Here is a 16,373-nt window from a genome sequence, read left to right as displayed (position 1 = left end):
AATTTTTCTCATTATTAAGAATTTTAAAATCTTAAATACTTAGAACTGCCAGTTCAATTGCAGCAGGATACTGTGAAAACAAGAGTAAAGCCTCTGATACTTCAAACTTTAGTTGTTGTGCTATAAACTCAGTGTTTGAGTGCTGCTGGAAATGCTAGAAGAATGTTCAGAATAAATTGAATGGTTTGAGTGACCTTGCATTTACAGAGCCTTCTTTTTCCAGAAGTTCTGTATACCATCTTAGTTAGAACATCTCTCTTTGTGTAGTTTTCAAGTAGATGTGTGTAGTTGTGCTCACTGTATTGTGTGCTTCTTTGCTCTTCCGGCATGTGTTCCCTATAATTTTCCAGTAGCATGGTATTTTCCAGTAGCCATAGGAAAATGTTGATGAAATGTGAATGGCTGTTGGTGGCAGAGGAGCAAGTGCATGGATAGGCAGTAGAACAGCACAGTGTGGCAGGGGATACAGGAGTGGCTTCTTAGAGATGCTGCTATGTCCCACAGGGCCAGTGCCAGCCAACTCTAAGTATTAACTTCTTCAGGAGTCTAAAAGAGCTTCTTAAGTGTAAAGAAAGAGTGTGGAGAAAATCTGAATTGCTTGTGATGACTGAAATGGTCCTGAAATATTCTTTCTGGGTTTTGGGGATGCTGGAAAAACAAGAGTTAGCTTATGATTAAACAAAAGAAAAATAGATCTTTTGTGTATGAGAATAGAATGGGGGAACAATGGCATCGTGATGCGTACCTTGCATTCTTCCCTGTCTCAGACTTCTGTATTGGAAGCAAGATTTTTTTGTCATCTCTTAACTGATCAGCTGTTAGGTTTGTATTTCCTGCTGCTGTCATGTTTCCCTTTTCTGTTGCTGCTGTTTCCCCTGTAGAATGATGTGAGAGGGCTCTCCTGTTTGGTCAGAGCTTGCCTTGAAGTTCTCACTTGAGCGTGTACTTGGTTGTGGGGCTTCTGCTATCAGATGAGGGTTTTCCATGCACAGGAAACTCTAAATAAGTTAGCAAGGGATCAAGGAAGCATAGCATACCTTAAAGTTGGATATTGTCCTGTAGACGTGTATGACCTGGATGCAATGATCCAGTAAATCTTCTGGGGTTTCTGATGGTCTTGGGCCCTGTGCCCACACAGAGGCCAAGTGCCCAAGGGCATTAACCTTTCAGTTAATAGCCCACTAAGAGGAGAGAGGTGGATTGCAGGGAGCTTTTTACCGGAAGCTGGAAGAGGTCAATAGTCTCTCAAGCTGTAACCCAGAGATTAATTTCTACATCAGTTGACAAAATTTTTAGTGGCACACCTAGTACCATCTACTGTTGTTTGCATAGATTAAATAGGCAGGTAGAAATGTAAAGGAAGAATGAAAACAGGACAGTCATAGTGTTGCATATAAAATTATACATTCTAAATTGAACCTGTTATTCCTCTATGGTACTAAAACTTGAGGTTGCATTTGAATGTTTTTAAAGATTCATGCTTGATTGTACAGTCAAAAAAACAAATCTAATATTTTATTGTTTCATTGAAAACAATGAGAATAGTGTAAAAATTCCTTGTGTGCTTCCATTATTCATACTGTATTTTGTGATTAGTTTCCTCTTCCCTTCTCATTTTTTCTTATGATTTTTTACTAATCAAAAGTGTAAAAAAGCTTCAGTATGGAGCATCCCTGGGTAGATGAGACTTCTTGTTCTGAAATAGAATAACTGTGTGTGTGTTGAAGACATGGGTGTAAGATGGAAGCTTCTAAAGTATACTTTGCAAATTGTACAGAACTGAGGTAATCAATTGGTGCTTCCTCTGTAACAGTAAAACTGAAAGAAGAAATATTTGAAGTAGTTTATTTTTTCCCACATGAAGATTAAGGAATAAGTTGTATAAGTTCTTTGTGGTACTGCGATGTGTATGTTTGGTTCAGCATGGGTTGAAAACACCACTTGCAGGAACTTCTGGAAGACTAACCTCAAGAAAACAGCCTGTGTTTCTGGAAGCCCATAAGTTTTATGGTTGGAAGCTGAGAATGTTTTAGGCAAACATATTGCATATTATATTCTGGTACTGTTTCATGTAAATCTGATGTTTCCAACTCTTTGCTTATGTTTACTGTGTGGTAACATGGGGGCATGAGAGAAAAACAGTGTTTAGTTTTTGTTCAGTGGCAACAACAGCATTACAATACATGCTTGCCTTACCGGGAATATAAATTGATGGATTTAGGATTGATTGTCTAAGAGTAAAGTACCCATGAATTACAGTTAGTTTTGGAAAGGTTTCTGTGAGAAACGAACGTCAGTCTTTAAAACTTTTTAAAAGGTTTAATAAGGGATACAAGGGACAGTAAATAGTGCTGGGTGCATAGCTGTAGCTAGAGGCACAGCAGTTAATTGTAACAACCCTTCCTATATACCTTTCCCATTGCATTAGTCAGATACATATTCATAAAAATTATACATATGCAAACATTTATTTGAACTCACGTGTTCTGGGAATTCTTTAGCTTGGTTCAACCCTTGACTTGCATTTTAGAGTACATGCAGTAATGTGTATTGTGTTTTTGAGAGTCATGTGTCACTTCCTCACCATGGCCCCCCTGTTTCGTGTTTTCAGCAGGTGACAGTTATTGACAGTTGAAGGGTCAGTGGCAGGAGTCCTTATCACATCCATTCCTTGAATATTACCTGACTATGCTGTTTTAGTTATTTCCACAAGTACTTTCAATCAACATTAGCTGCTTTACAAATATATCTGAATTATTCTCGTTATTGTCACTGAGTTAAAAAATAGAAGCCTTAGTTATTATTTCACAGCTGCAGCTGCATCTGTAAAAGTTAACATTTTGTGAAAACTAAAACTATAATATATGTTTATCATACTGTTCACAAACTAAAATATCATCTATAAATGATGTTCTGAGAATACAAGCTACATGGGGCCACAGTATTGGCCACAAAAAGACAAATTATACTATATCAAAAGCACTTAAATGTCATTATAAACTGTACTATATCAAAATCCTTAATAATTATTTGTGAAAGCCAAGAACAACTTAGTTATCTGTAACAGTTTCACTTTTCTAACCTGAGGATAATAAAACAATTTTTGCGGACTGAAGCATCTTGTTTGCTGTACATCATGTTGAAGGCAGTCCTTTTCAGGTGTAAATACCTTAGGCTCTCCTTGACAAGTTTTATAGTATGTAAGTACTTTGCTTTGCTGAGCCAGCAGCAGTAATCAGAGGATCACAAACACAGTAGTGTGCTTAGTAAAACTGATTAATGTTTGTTGAAAGATGCATGTAAGAGTGGGCACATACGCATCCAAGTTTGTAGCACTTACAGATCTCTAAAATATGCATAACAGTCACTGGTTATAAAAAAAATTCTAGTTAAATATTAACATGGACTTTTTTCTGTGCCTCTTTGTAAGGCAATCCATTCCTCAGGCAGTGTTTGTCATTTAATTTAAGCTAGACACAGGAGCTTGCAATGTGCTACTGAATGGCACTTTCCTGAGGTGAATGGCTTGTACTGAAATGCCATCTCAAGGTTTTATGGAGATCTTGCTAGGTTTGCTATTAGCTGGTTTTGTGTAGAGCTGTGTAGTATTCCTTCTAAATAAATATTAAGAGCAGTAACTCAGTAAAGATGCCTGACCTGGCTTGTTTTAGTTACAGAAAATTAAATTTGATATAGAAGCACAAGTTTTAGTGTCTACAAATGAAGGAAGATCAAAGTCATGGTGTTCTCTTGTCACCGGTACTTGCAATTAGCATGCCACTTTTAGTGTACTGGTATATACTTTAATGCTGCTGAATTGCCTTTAGGGTACTTTCCTTAGCACCTATAAAGATAATAACTAGTCAGTTGGCTGTTTCCCCTTTCAAATAGGCAAAGCAAGGCTCAGTAAAATAGGTAGGTGTGCCAGGCTATAACCCTGATGAAGTGGTGGTGTGAGTAAGCAGTGTTTACTAATCTCTTTGACTTTTGCAGCTTTCATTTTTGCTCTTCTTCCTTTTCTGGATTTCCACTGTATACCTTTGCCTGGCCTTGACGGGATTGGCAAAATACCCACATTTCTCAAGGAGAAGTAGGTAGATAGGACACACAATAGCTTCTCCCTTGGTTTTTGTTAACTAAGGCATATTTCCAAACCTGTCTGCTCTAACCAGTCCATGGCAGATTGGCATATGTCCTGTTTGTTAGCTTTCCTGCATCCAAAAGACTGAAGAGAAACCACAGCTGTTCCACAGCAGCTCTGAATTAGTGCTTCACTATTCCTCTGGTGAGTATACTTTGCTGTAGTTGCTGGTTGTCTGAAATGGGTGGGTGAGCAGTGAGGCTTGAGAGTCTAGTAGAGTAACTAGAGTAAAAGGAGAGCATCAAAAGCTGCTCTTTTCCTCTAGTATGCAGACACTTGATTGCTCTGGAATAGACTTATTTTTTAGCATCTGGCAGAGAGATAAAAAGAGACAACTTTATATGGTATTTGTTCAGTTATTTGATTTCAAGACAGTGATAGTGTGCCTTCTGACTCTGTCATTGGGACGTACTGAACCATGTGGCAGTATTATCTGGTGGCTCCCAACTCATTTTGGCAATCAGGAATTGCTAATTCAACATTGGTTGCCTTTGTGTAGAACAGCATTTGTAATCTCCAGGAAGCAGGATCTGGAATCCAGGGAACACACTTGGCTAGATGGACCTGAACCTGGTAAAGGTCAGTGTTAGTTATCATCTTAAGCAAAGAATGAGCATTTCCTCTTGGTTGTAAAATTTAATCTCAAAAAGATTAAATTTAAATATTTAAATAAAGGTTCTGTTGATATTTTTTGAGGTGATTGAGAACTGAGAAATGGTGATAGGTGTTTCCAGTTTTATTAAGTTCTTTCTGCAAGAAATAAAAATGAAAACAAAATCAAACAAAGCTTCCTAAGCCTTCCCAGCAAAGAGTCAAAACTGAGCAAAAACACTACAAAATCTATGAAGAACCCCCATACCAAACTTCTGATATTGACAAGTTGTGTGTGTTTTAAACAATATTTGAGTTAGTCTTATTTAATTTTCAAACAATGTAGCAGGTGCTATATAGAGCTTACAGTATTTTTAGAACTTAATTTAGGATTGTGCTGTCACTTTGAGTGTGTATAAATATATATAATTTTATAAACTTGGCAGTACAAACTGCATTTTAAAGCCTTGTGTAAAGGTCAGGTGTATTGAATCTGATACTATTTAAACATACATTTTATCCACAAAATGTTAAAAATAAGTATTGTGGCATGAAGTATGCTGTAGTCTTACTCAGTGTCGGCTGAATAATTTCACAGAGATGATAATATACTAGGGTGTAATAATGTACCAGTTAGTGCTCATGCAAATGATGCCTCCCTAGAACTCAAAAGCTTTAGAGTGTACTTCTTTTCATTTTCTTGTTTTAAAATAATTTCCTGCAGTAATCGTGTAGAAAAAAAAGTAAATTTACAATATCTGTATTCAGTAACGAAACACAAATTTGCTTATGCTGTGTTGAATTGACAACCCTTAAAAGCAAAATGCTTTTATTTTACATGTTCCTCTTCTTCCTCCTCTTCCTTGTTTTCTATTGTGCTATAGTGAATATGTAAATCTCTGAAACAGACTAACTGGGACAAATCCACTTAGTGGATACAAGTTTAAGAATCAATTCAGATACCTGGTTATTGGGTTATAAAGTTACTTCTTCATAGTTTTGGATTAATGTGAGATAAGTATTTTTATACCAATGATGGTGAGAGCTATTTTAAAAAAAAAAATCTTTATAAAATGTCACCATAAAAGGATTAAGTTATTCCAGAAAATAAATATGCTGGCTTCTCTTGTCATATCTTTTGAGTTACCTTCCCCCGTTATTATAATGTCCACATCATCTTGAAGACTGTGGAGATGTTACAGTAATTGGCAAGAATGGGTTAAATATTTCATTAATGTGGGGGGGGGGTAGCTGTGGAGTTTTGACAAAGCCCTGGGGAATACTCATCCAGTTTTCAACCACTGGAGGACACACTGGCTCCTTCGTGTGGCTTTTTGGAGGTATCTGGACAGCCTCATCATGGCATCATCTGTCATCTGCCTTCCTCAGCACCACTGGATGTGTGTCTCATGGACTCATGGGCTTGTCTTGCTTCTTACTAATCCTGGTAAGATCCTCTGTGGCTGGATACTACCTCTCCGTGCTGAGCTTTGCTACTGAGCATGAGGACCTGGGAGGCTGGAAAAGATCTTTCTAATTGCTGACCTTCTGTAATGCATTTTGCATTTTGTTTTTATGCCTCTCCAGCTGTACCTTATTGTGAGTTAAAAGGAGAAGGGTCAACATATGGTTTAATTTCTTGAAACCTTCAATTCACTAACTTTTACTCTGAAGTTTGTTTATTGAGCTGTCATTTAAGGTGTAGATTTGGAGGCCTTCCTGTCTCTTAAAACATGTTGAGGTATTGCTGGCTTGTTTTGGTTCTTCTTTTGAGATGCAGATAAGAGGGTTTTCTGTTACATTTGTATATAAAACCTGGATCTTATAAATGTCAGATGTCCCCTTGTGATGGAATTTTATTGTCCTTTTGGACTGGAACTGAAAAATCTGGATTGAATTTCAAACCTGGGTAATTGCTGGGCCCAGTTTTGGGGGTTTTATATAACAAAACTTAGTCTTCAGGAATGCAATTCCAAACCTTATTCACATTTTGGAACTGATATATTGATATTATTTCCATAATGGAGTTTGAGTGTAGAAGGAGACAGTTCAGGTTTCTGTTTCTAAAAGTGGAGGGGGCTGTATTCATTAGGGCAAGAAGATGCATGTAGCAAACATCTCATCCTCCCGTTATTCGATGCCCTTTAAAATGGAGAAAGTAAGGCAATTATACACACTTAGCAGGGATCTATGCTTATCACATAAATCAAGCAGCCTTTTTATTCTAGGAGTGTAAAGTGCTTAAGTATCCTGCTCTTAGAGGTGGAACAGTAGCAGATGGGAGGCCGTAAGCATTACAGTTCTTCCTTAGTCAATACACTGCAAAGCTGGGAGTGGGAAGTAAAGATCTTTTCTAGTGAAGGATGTGAAAATGTTTCTGAACAGTCCTTTGAAAGACTACCCCTTCAAGCAAACAGTTGTAGGTATGATGGCGAGTTTGTAACTGAGCAGTTAAGAGAGTGCACATGCGGTGCTTCTGTGCATACATACCCTGTTTTGTTTTACCTCTGTTTCTGAACACATAGCAGTAGTGTGGGTGATCTGCAAATGAGTACTGACAATGGATGTACTTAAAGTGGTTGCTGTAATTATCTTCTCTGGTATATGTTATAAGGAATTTGTTGTTAAGGCCTTTTGTAGCTGAAGTTTGAGTTATGTTGTTAACATGACTCAAATTTGGAGAACATGCTTTAATAGTTCAGAGCTTTAGAATGAAGTTAGAACAAAATCATTATTTACAGTTCTTAAAAATCCATGTTTTCCTTTAATGAGAGGGGTGAATATGAAGGAGGAACAGAGCATGGTATGAATATTCAGAAAATGAACTGAATACTGGCATGTTCATACAGGTTGATAGTGGCCTTCTCTTCTAATGATGCTGAATTTGGTTACAGTTTGCAGTACAGTTTGTTGTATCTTGTTGCTTTAACACTGGTCAAACCAATTCTCCTTAGTACAAATTCTTGTACAGTGTAATATTTTTTCCCTGTATATAATTGTTCTCCTTTATCTACCTGCTTAGACTTCCTGAATTTACCACAATTTTTTCTTGCAAGCATTACATACTACATTTTAGCAGAGCAGTGCAGCTTTGTCACATAAATGCAAGAACTAACTTCTAGACATTTTTGTTAGATATTACTTTTTTTAGCTCCTTTTGCTGAGTATGGATGTTGCAATGGGACCTAAAAGTTCTGAGTTCTGGGTTGGGAGCAACACTGAAAACCTCGTGAAAAAGCAGATCCAGGAATCTGTTCAGGATTCCTAGATTATTTGTCACCTCACTAAGCACATGCATAGAAATTAAACCTTTGAACCTGAAGTGGTAAATATTACACCATATTATACAAGGCTGCTACTTCAGAGACACTGTGCAGTCCGAGCTGTGTTGGCCCCTGAAAGCACATTTGCACAGCTAGCAAGGATGTGTATGTGTGTGCAACACTCCCTTTTAAGTTAAACTTAACTTTGGGTATTTGTAGCTCTCTAATTTCAGTCTGTCAGTTTTCTGTTTGTGGTAATGGATAATGCAGCTGTCAAGGTTCATAATTATAATTGTATTACTAATGTACAGATTCCTATTACAACTCAGTTGTCTAAAGGAAAAAATAGTTCCCTTCTTCAGTTGATGTATTGATCCTGTGCTGACTGCGCTCAAAACAAGCTGTGTGTAGTCTGCTCTTGCAAGTTCAAGATGTAATCTTTAAAGGAAGTTTTTAGGAAATCAGAGCTGACTGTTTTGACATTGATAATTTATTTCAACACAATTGCCAAGGTGGTGCCCTTTACCAATCATTTGCCAGGAAGTTGTCAGCATTGTTCATATCTCCTCCTCTGGCTGTAACCCTGCATGAGCTGTGAGCTAAATCCCTGAGCCAGTTCCCAGAAGCAGGGCTCCCCTGCCAGACAGCTGGTATGGGACTAACCCATATAACTTTGTTTGAAGTTCAACCAACTTGGGAGACTCTCATGTTGTCTGTTCTATGTTAGCCATTCAAAACTGTAACTGTGTTAAAACAAAAAACAACAACAAGCCAAAAAAACCTTTGCAAAAACTTCCAGGGCTTATGCATTATTTACTTCTATTTAAATGAATGCTTTTGTTTTCCCTTGTTTCATTAGATAGCAACTGGTTTGCTCTGGAATTTTTACACTTAAGAGTCTGAACATTCACTTTAACTCAACCCATCTCTATTAGATGACCTGTCTGTCCCTCTCCTTATCTGTCTCCCTGCGTGTCAGTACTGGGAGTATTTCTATAATGAAGTATTATTTGCATTAAAATTACTTGGCTTTTATAAAATGTACCAATATTCTGTTTTGAAACTTCTTAAAGCTTTGTTTGTAAAACCAAACCACACTTAATGATTCAAGCATAACTAAATGTATTACTTCTCATCTGGCAGTTTCCATCAGCATCATGAATCAGAAATTTGACGTGCCAGAGACTTATTATGTATTTACTAGGGGCATACTGGTATTTTGTATATAGCACTGATTATTTCTTTTAAGGAGCTTTCAACCTGTGAAGTGCTCTACACTACTGAAATTTCTATGTATAGGAGTTTTTATTAGTGGCTGATTTACTAGTTTTCACTTCTGAAAATGTACATGCAAAAAGGCCCCTCAAAAAACAACTGAAGTAGCTTGGCTACCAAGGCATTTGAAAGGAATAGAGGTCCACACTATGTAGTACTGTTCAGATAGTGCAGCCTTTTCCTTCTGCACTGCTTTCATCCTTATGCCATTACTATTCAAGATATAACATGGCTGGTTTGGGAACACTTACAGGCCTACTGAAATTATTCATCACATTTGAGAAGTTTGAGAAGGAGCTTAGTCAGGGCAACTATACATAATTTCACATGGAAGGAAAAATGAGCCATGGTAATGAATAAAAGCCTTTAAGTATTTAAGCCTCAGAAGCTTCTAGGCTGGCAGTGCATGTTGAAGTGGGGCTGTACTTGATCTGGGAGCAAAAGGAGCTGCCTTTGCAAATGAAACTTGCTGGTGGTAGGAAGAATTGAATCTGAAAAGTGAACATGCTCTAATCAAATGAGATGCAGTTCTGCAATCTGGATCTTGTTTCTGAGCTTACATCTCCTTTGCCGTAGTGTGAATTGGACCTTTTGAGTAGTGATAGGTAACATTCATTTTCGTGACTGAAACTAGAACCTTTCCCCCTTTAATGGTTTTCAGACAAAGCCGGGCTTGAAATCTGTTTCAGTAGCTTACCATGCTTAAGGTCATTTGAAATCAAAATATGTACCTGTGTTCAGTGAAGCCTGAAAATTATTTGGAAGCTAGCTGTGGCCAGCCAAGCAGGTAGATGCATCTTCTCATTCACAGAATTTCACTGGTTTGCAAAACTTATATCTGAGGTAACAGGAGGAAAAAGTCTTGGATGGTAAAACCTGGGGTGTGTATAACTGTATCAACCACATAGTACTGCAGGAACAGTTTGTAAGATTATAAGAATCTGCTGAAGGATGTGTTCTGCATACTTGTCAAGCACTTCTTGCCCAAAGCAGTTCCTTAAAGAAGGAATAGCATATAAATCCCTGATTTAGAGATTATAATTTTCTGTAGTCGTTCCCTTTGTGAAAAATAACACTACTGCCAATCAAAAACGTATTGTGGGTAAGTTATGCAGACACAATAAATGGAACAGGAGTGATCTAGTGCATGTGAGAGCAAACTGCTAGTCTTTGGAAATGTTGGTTTGAGTACCCCTTGCTGCCATTTTCACTTTTAGTATTTCCTGAGATGGAATTACTATGAAATCCAAGTCCTAATTTTTATTTTCTTCCCTATTGGAGGAGGCTACCTGGAAATGTAGTGGAAACCTCACCTTTCCTTTTGTGCATTGAGTTAAATAAAGTGATAAAATCAGAACTGTTGAAAGATAACTCATTTTGTAATGGTATTGCAATGTGCATGAGGAAATCGCAGCATGGAATTTTGTTGGACTTTGGAATAGTGAAAGCTCAAAATGTATGTGTTTTTGTATGGCATAAATGACAGGATTTGGTAACTTCTTGCTCCTTTGCTTAAAAAAAAATTTGGAAGTTCATGTGCAGATTGACTGCTGCTTATTTTAAAAGGAAAGAAAAAAACAGTAACAGGATGAAATTTTTTAAATACTGGTTATTTTACAATCAAGTTTATTCCCCTGGTAGCTGCTGATATAAACTTCTGCTGTCAGATGCAAAATAGCTAATTTAGGTAGTCATTGCTCTGTTAGGTTGTCCCATCAGTGTGTAATACTTTTGTTCAAATAAAATTTACAGAATATCTGCACACCTGAATGTATCATCAGCTAATTTCTTCAGTTCCCAGAGAGTAAAGAAACAAACCCCCATCAGATCATGCCAGCAGAAGCTTTTAACCAGCTTTAGAATCTGGTCAATCTAGCATTTAAGACAACCCTTGCAGTACTCTACTGCTGATTAAAACTACTTCATGTTGATGCTGAGCTTTCCTGCCCTGTTTCTTGCACAATCAGCAGTGTTTGTTTCAAAGGCTGGTGGTTAGGAAGGTGATTAGAAATAGGTAAATAGCTGTCTCTTCTTAGATCCTGTTAGGTTGGGTTTATGTCAATAGGATAAGCAGGGAAATTTAATTGTGTGTGATAGACTGCAAAAGGAAAAAGGTGGAAAGTCTGCAAAAACATGGTCACAGTATCAAATTGTGTATTACGTGTCATTACATTACATTGGCAGTTTCCTCACTATCTGCCACTGCATAAAGCAGAGCTGAGTGGATCTACCCTTCACCTGAGATTTGATAATGGAATTGTGCAAGATACTTATTACTAAATGTTAGGTCTCCTGTTGAAAAAATTGTCAATAAAATTTCCAGAGAAGGATTAATGAATTGGAAAGACTCTGGCAAAGTTTTCCTATGTGTAAGTGTGTGGCTTTGTACTGAAGTGTGGGTATAATTACTGTCAGACAAGGAAAAAAGTGCAGAAATTGGGACCATTAGGTTCTGAGTAGTTCCTGATATTGTTCAGTAGGTGAACTGCTTTTGTATTTGTTTCAACTTTCCGGTAATGACAAAAGGGCTCAATTTCAGAGTCCTCAAAACTCGCACCCCACACTGATGTTGTAAGCTGTAGTGGTGCAAGTCCAGCACATGAGGAAAAAGTGAATCTTGGGAGAACACCTTGATTGTTGAATGCAGAGAAAACTGACTTTAAAGAAAGTGGTGTTGAAGTGTAGAACTAGGACTTAAAAGCATGACACTGAAATACTGGGAATATTTCAGTGACAAGCATGTGGCTTGCTTGTCACAAGCATTGGCTTACTCAACAAAGGCATGCTGAGCTTCAGCATTCTGGCATTTATTCCCCTCCAGATCATGGAATGGGTAACACAAATGTCAGTGGAAGCTTTGAGTCAGACTGGGAGAATCCAGGGAACTTGAAGATGGAAAGGACATGCTGGCTAATCCAGCTGGGTGTATTTATTTCCTTTGACATGGCAGTGGGCATAATGTTTTGCTGAGCCTTCTGTTTTTGTCCAAGGGATCATTTCATAATTCTGTAGTTATGTTGGGAAGATTTCCTTATCATTCAGCCAGGCTTATTGAAGCACCACAGGATGCTCTTTCTTGTGAAATATCTCTTTCTACTGTCATTTACTTTAATTTCTCACCATTTAATGCTCCACTGTACCATCTGTGTTTAGCTGTTCTTTAGCCTTGTCTTTCCCAAGGCTGTTAATTCCCCTGTTGGATTCCTACATTTGTCTTAAAGTTTCTGCACATTCACGTGTTCATGTGAAGATATTAAATGAAGGCAAGACATCAAGCTTGTTTACTGAGTTCCAGTGTGCAGTAATTCACTTAAGAAGTCATGTACTTTACAAAATAATGCCACGCAGAACTTACTACTTAAAACATGCACTTTCTTGTGCATGTCAAAGTCCAAGAAAAATAATCCTTTTATGTGCTGTCTACTATGTTCAATTTTCCTACTAATTGAAGAAACATAACCTGTCAGCCTGGCTCTTCTCCCTGGGCTAAGCTGGCCTGTGCATGGAAAGTAATAGAAGGTTGTCAGCGTCAAGTCCTCAAAACCAATCTCTCTTAGTCTTGCTTATCTGGGCTTAGAAATCCTGGCTAAAATAATAAAGTCATTCAGCTGATATGCTTCTTGTAGAAATTTTGTACTTTGATTATTTTTCCAGGTGTTCTTTAAAAATGCAGACATTCAGTAATGAACCATAGTAATAAACTGTAGTCAGTCTTAGGGTTTTTAAGAACCTTTTTAAAAACTACTGTGTCTTTACTTGTGTCTTTACTTTTTTACTGTTTTTGTCTTTATTGGAAACCATGTGAAATTCATGACAACGCTAAGTTTCAAGAAAGCAAAACAGCCCTTAAATTACCTTGTTTTAAGACCTTTTTTATGATGTCCATCTCTACTGTGTACTTTGGAAACTAGGAGTATACTTTAAACCTCAACTGAGACCTGAAACTGGTTTTATGTTACTACTTAAGGCATTCTTCTAACTTGGGAATAATATATTGTCCAAGTGGAAGTAATTAAAGCTTGTGCTTTTTCCCTGTAAAAATGAAGTCCTATTTCTGACATAGGAAGAGATCTGTGAGGTAGGTATTGATGGAGTGAAAAACTGGTTTTTTGATGTCAGAATTGGCTGTTTTGGAAACAGTCAGATCAACACTGCACTAGCCAGCTCTATTTCATGATATTTCAGTTTCACTGGATATTGTTCTAAGACTGTTTTGTAGAGGATATTTTGGAATCTGATGTGTGAATTCTGTTGGGATAAGTTAGCCTTTCTTTCGCTGTGAAAGGTAGGGATTTGTAGAGTTGTCTATACGGTTTTACTGCTGGCTCATGGCACACCAGCACTTGAAGTAGGATCACAAAGAAGCCAAGTGCTTGTCTGGTCTGATAGACATGACATTCTCCAGGCTTTGGGAGGACATTATTTATGTGCTGATGAATTGTTGGGAAATTTTTCATTGTCAATCTTAGTGTTTTGAAAGGATTTTAACATTTTTAAAAAATGTCTTTTTCTTAAAGAAGTCTAGAGACAGCAGTATTGCCAAAGAAATTTCACTGGGATTGCACAATGTGCAAGTTGGATCAGTACTTTGTCCCATTTGTATTTCTGGCAATACTTCATGTGCTAAGCACAATATTTTCAGTCATGTACAGAATACTTATCTATACCTGATAAGAATGCATTCAAAGTTTGTAATCTTCAACCTGGGACAAGACATTCTTAATGTACCTTAGGCTAATAGATTCCTGAAACAAAAAAGACCAGTAGTCAAGCACACATTTGAAAGGGTATAGGAATTCCAAAATTAACTTAAAGAATTTTTTTTTCCTTTTATCATTTACTAGTTTTCTAAATTCCTTCAGCTGGCAACAGGTTGCTTTCAGTAATTGTAGGAAATATCATATGGCCAAAAGGAATATCCCCAGACCTGTTGGATAAAGTACTGTCACAGGAGCCAAGAACTCCTTATTGTGTATCTTCTGTAGAACAGCATGTTTTGCATTCTTAGATGACATGTTTGAAGGACAGGGCTCTTCACAATGCTTGTTGTGTTGGTTTTCATAGTGGACTCTTGCCCAGAAATATTAAGTGTTTGAGTACAAGAGTGGAAAAGGGACGTCTAGCTACAGTGTAATCTTAATGGTTTTGAACTTTAAACATCTGAAGCTAGTACATTGTCAAAGATTTTCTTTTTAAGAAGCTAATTGGAAAATATCAGTTGGTGAAACAAAAGTCATCTTACTCCAGACTCTTATTTAGTACCTCTGAAACCAAAAGCTGTTGCCAGTGTTTTAAACCAGCCATACACAAAAAGCTCTAAAACCTCTGGAATAAACCTAGGTAGACTTTTTCTGGTGCAGTTTCTAAATGTTATCCGTGCCAACTAATTCAGGAAGTTTTGCAGTTTCACTTGTGCACAAGACAGTTTCATTGCCTTCTTTGTGGTATTTGAGCAGGGCATCTTTAGTCTCATTATCTTGCGGCATGTCAGAGGTGCCTTTGTTACTCCTAGTCCAAAGAGTGGAAATGTTTCTTTTGACTAGGAATTTCCCTGGCCTCGGGGTCTCTGCCTGGCAGAGGCACCAAAACAAGAGATCTGGTGGATATGGTAGAGGTCAGACTGCAGAGCTGCGAAACTTTATTATGCTGGGCATGTTTTTGTATGCCAGACTGCTGAGGAGGGAGTGCTCTGGTTGAGTCATTAAATTGCACGGAAGGCTGGCTGAAACCTGGCTGGTGGCCTGTGGAGCAGCACTGTTACAAGGCTCTGTGCATGAAATTGAAAAAAGTAGTGCCAAGTACAGTTCTTTCATCTCCCTGATTAAGACTAAATTGTCTTTAGATTTTGCCTTCTTTTCTTGAAGAGGTGGGTGATGTTTATTTTACATCTGTGTCTCCACACAAAACCAGCTGTGCAGGGGAGAACCTGGCCAAAGGAATCCTGGACTGTCAGTGTCAGCTCTCAAGCCTTTGGGAGCTGAAGGCGGTGTTGACACTCTCATTGAGATCACCAAGTACAAATCACTTCTAGAAATATTACATGAAGTGTCATCTTTTGCAGTTGACTGATTAATAAACTGCATTCCTGCATTTCCCCCTACCTTTCAATAATAAATGATCAGGGTCTGTGTCAATTATACATTTCACAAAGGTGTACGAATGTAATATAAACTTGTAGATATGAGTTGTTAACTACTGCCTCTTGATGGTGACTAAATGTAAGTAATTGTTTTGGCGTGATTAATGTCATCTGCATTCATTCATACACTGTGCCTCTTAAGATAAGGACTTTTAAGAAGTAATTATATTTAAAGTATTTTGGCATGTGTCAAGATGAACTGTTAAAGGACACCTGATTATTGTCTTTGAAGATGTGTTCCCTTGCTGTTCAAACTTCAGTCAAAAGTCCAGTACTTACTGCCTGATGAAGACATCAGCTTAACTCTGGAAAAGGATAACTGCTGAGTAATGAAGTCTGTACTCTTGGTCAAAATCTGTGTGAAGTGCCTAGGGAGCCTCCTTGAAGAGTAGTATGGACATGTTTGCATTTTACCAGTTCACTTAGATAATATAGATTAATATCACTGCAGACTAAATGTTGTAAAAGAAAACTGATGTCTGATCTTTTCTTTTCCAGACTATCATTTTATTCTGGCCATTCTTCATTCTCCATGTACTGCATGCTCTTCGTAGCAGTAAGTATGCTCTTTCTACCTAAGTGATAACAAAAGATCTGTTGGCTACCCAGTATTGAATATTTACTTTGGCTGCTTTGCACAAGGGACATGGCTTTTGTAGGATGCTTGCCTGGTGCAGTTAAAAACTTCTCAGTAGGAGAGGTAAGAGTGGTGATACTGGGACAAGAAGTAGAATGATGTTCATTAAGCCTAAGAATACTTAATATGGTACTTTGCTCGCGTGTCATGTCGAAAATGAGCCCAGTGACAAGTGTGTTTTGAAAAGAAGATGCTACTTAAATTTAGTTACATTTAAAGTATTCTAAACCTTGTAAAATTTATAAGGCTTATAATACTTATGAATTTATAAGCCTTATAAAATCTATAATAAAACATGTCTGATTTAATGAGATGTGCAAAGTCTAT

The 16,373-nt window shown here is 37.5% G+C and overlaps 1 protein-coding gene across 2 annotated transcripts in view; it reads left to right on the top strand.

Moving 5' to 3' along the window:
- Nucleotides 1-16,373, top strand: part of PLPP1 (phospholipid phosphatase 1) — a 63,392-nt gene that overhangs the window by 33,015 nt on the left and 14,004 nt on the right. For both annotated transcript variants that reach the window (XM_064405510.1, XM_064405509.1), the window contains exon 4: nt 15,908-15,965. In XM_064405510.1, the coding sequence (XP_064261580.1) occupies nt 15,908-15,965 (58 nt within the window). The remainder of the gene's footprint in view (nt 1-15,907; nt 15,966-16,373) is intronic.

The sequence above is a fragment of the Passer domesticus genome, chromosome Z, assembly GCF_036417665.1.
Source record: "Passer domesticus isolate bPasDom1 chromosome Z, bPasDom1.hap1, whole genome shotgun sequence".
NCBI classification, from domain to species: Eukaryota; Metazoa; Chordata; class Aves; order Passeriformes; family Passeridae; genus Passer; species Passer domesticus.
The sequence above is the reverse complement of the archived record's forward strand: the minus strand, read 5'-3'. Positions and strand labels throughout refer to the sequence as shown.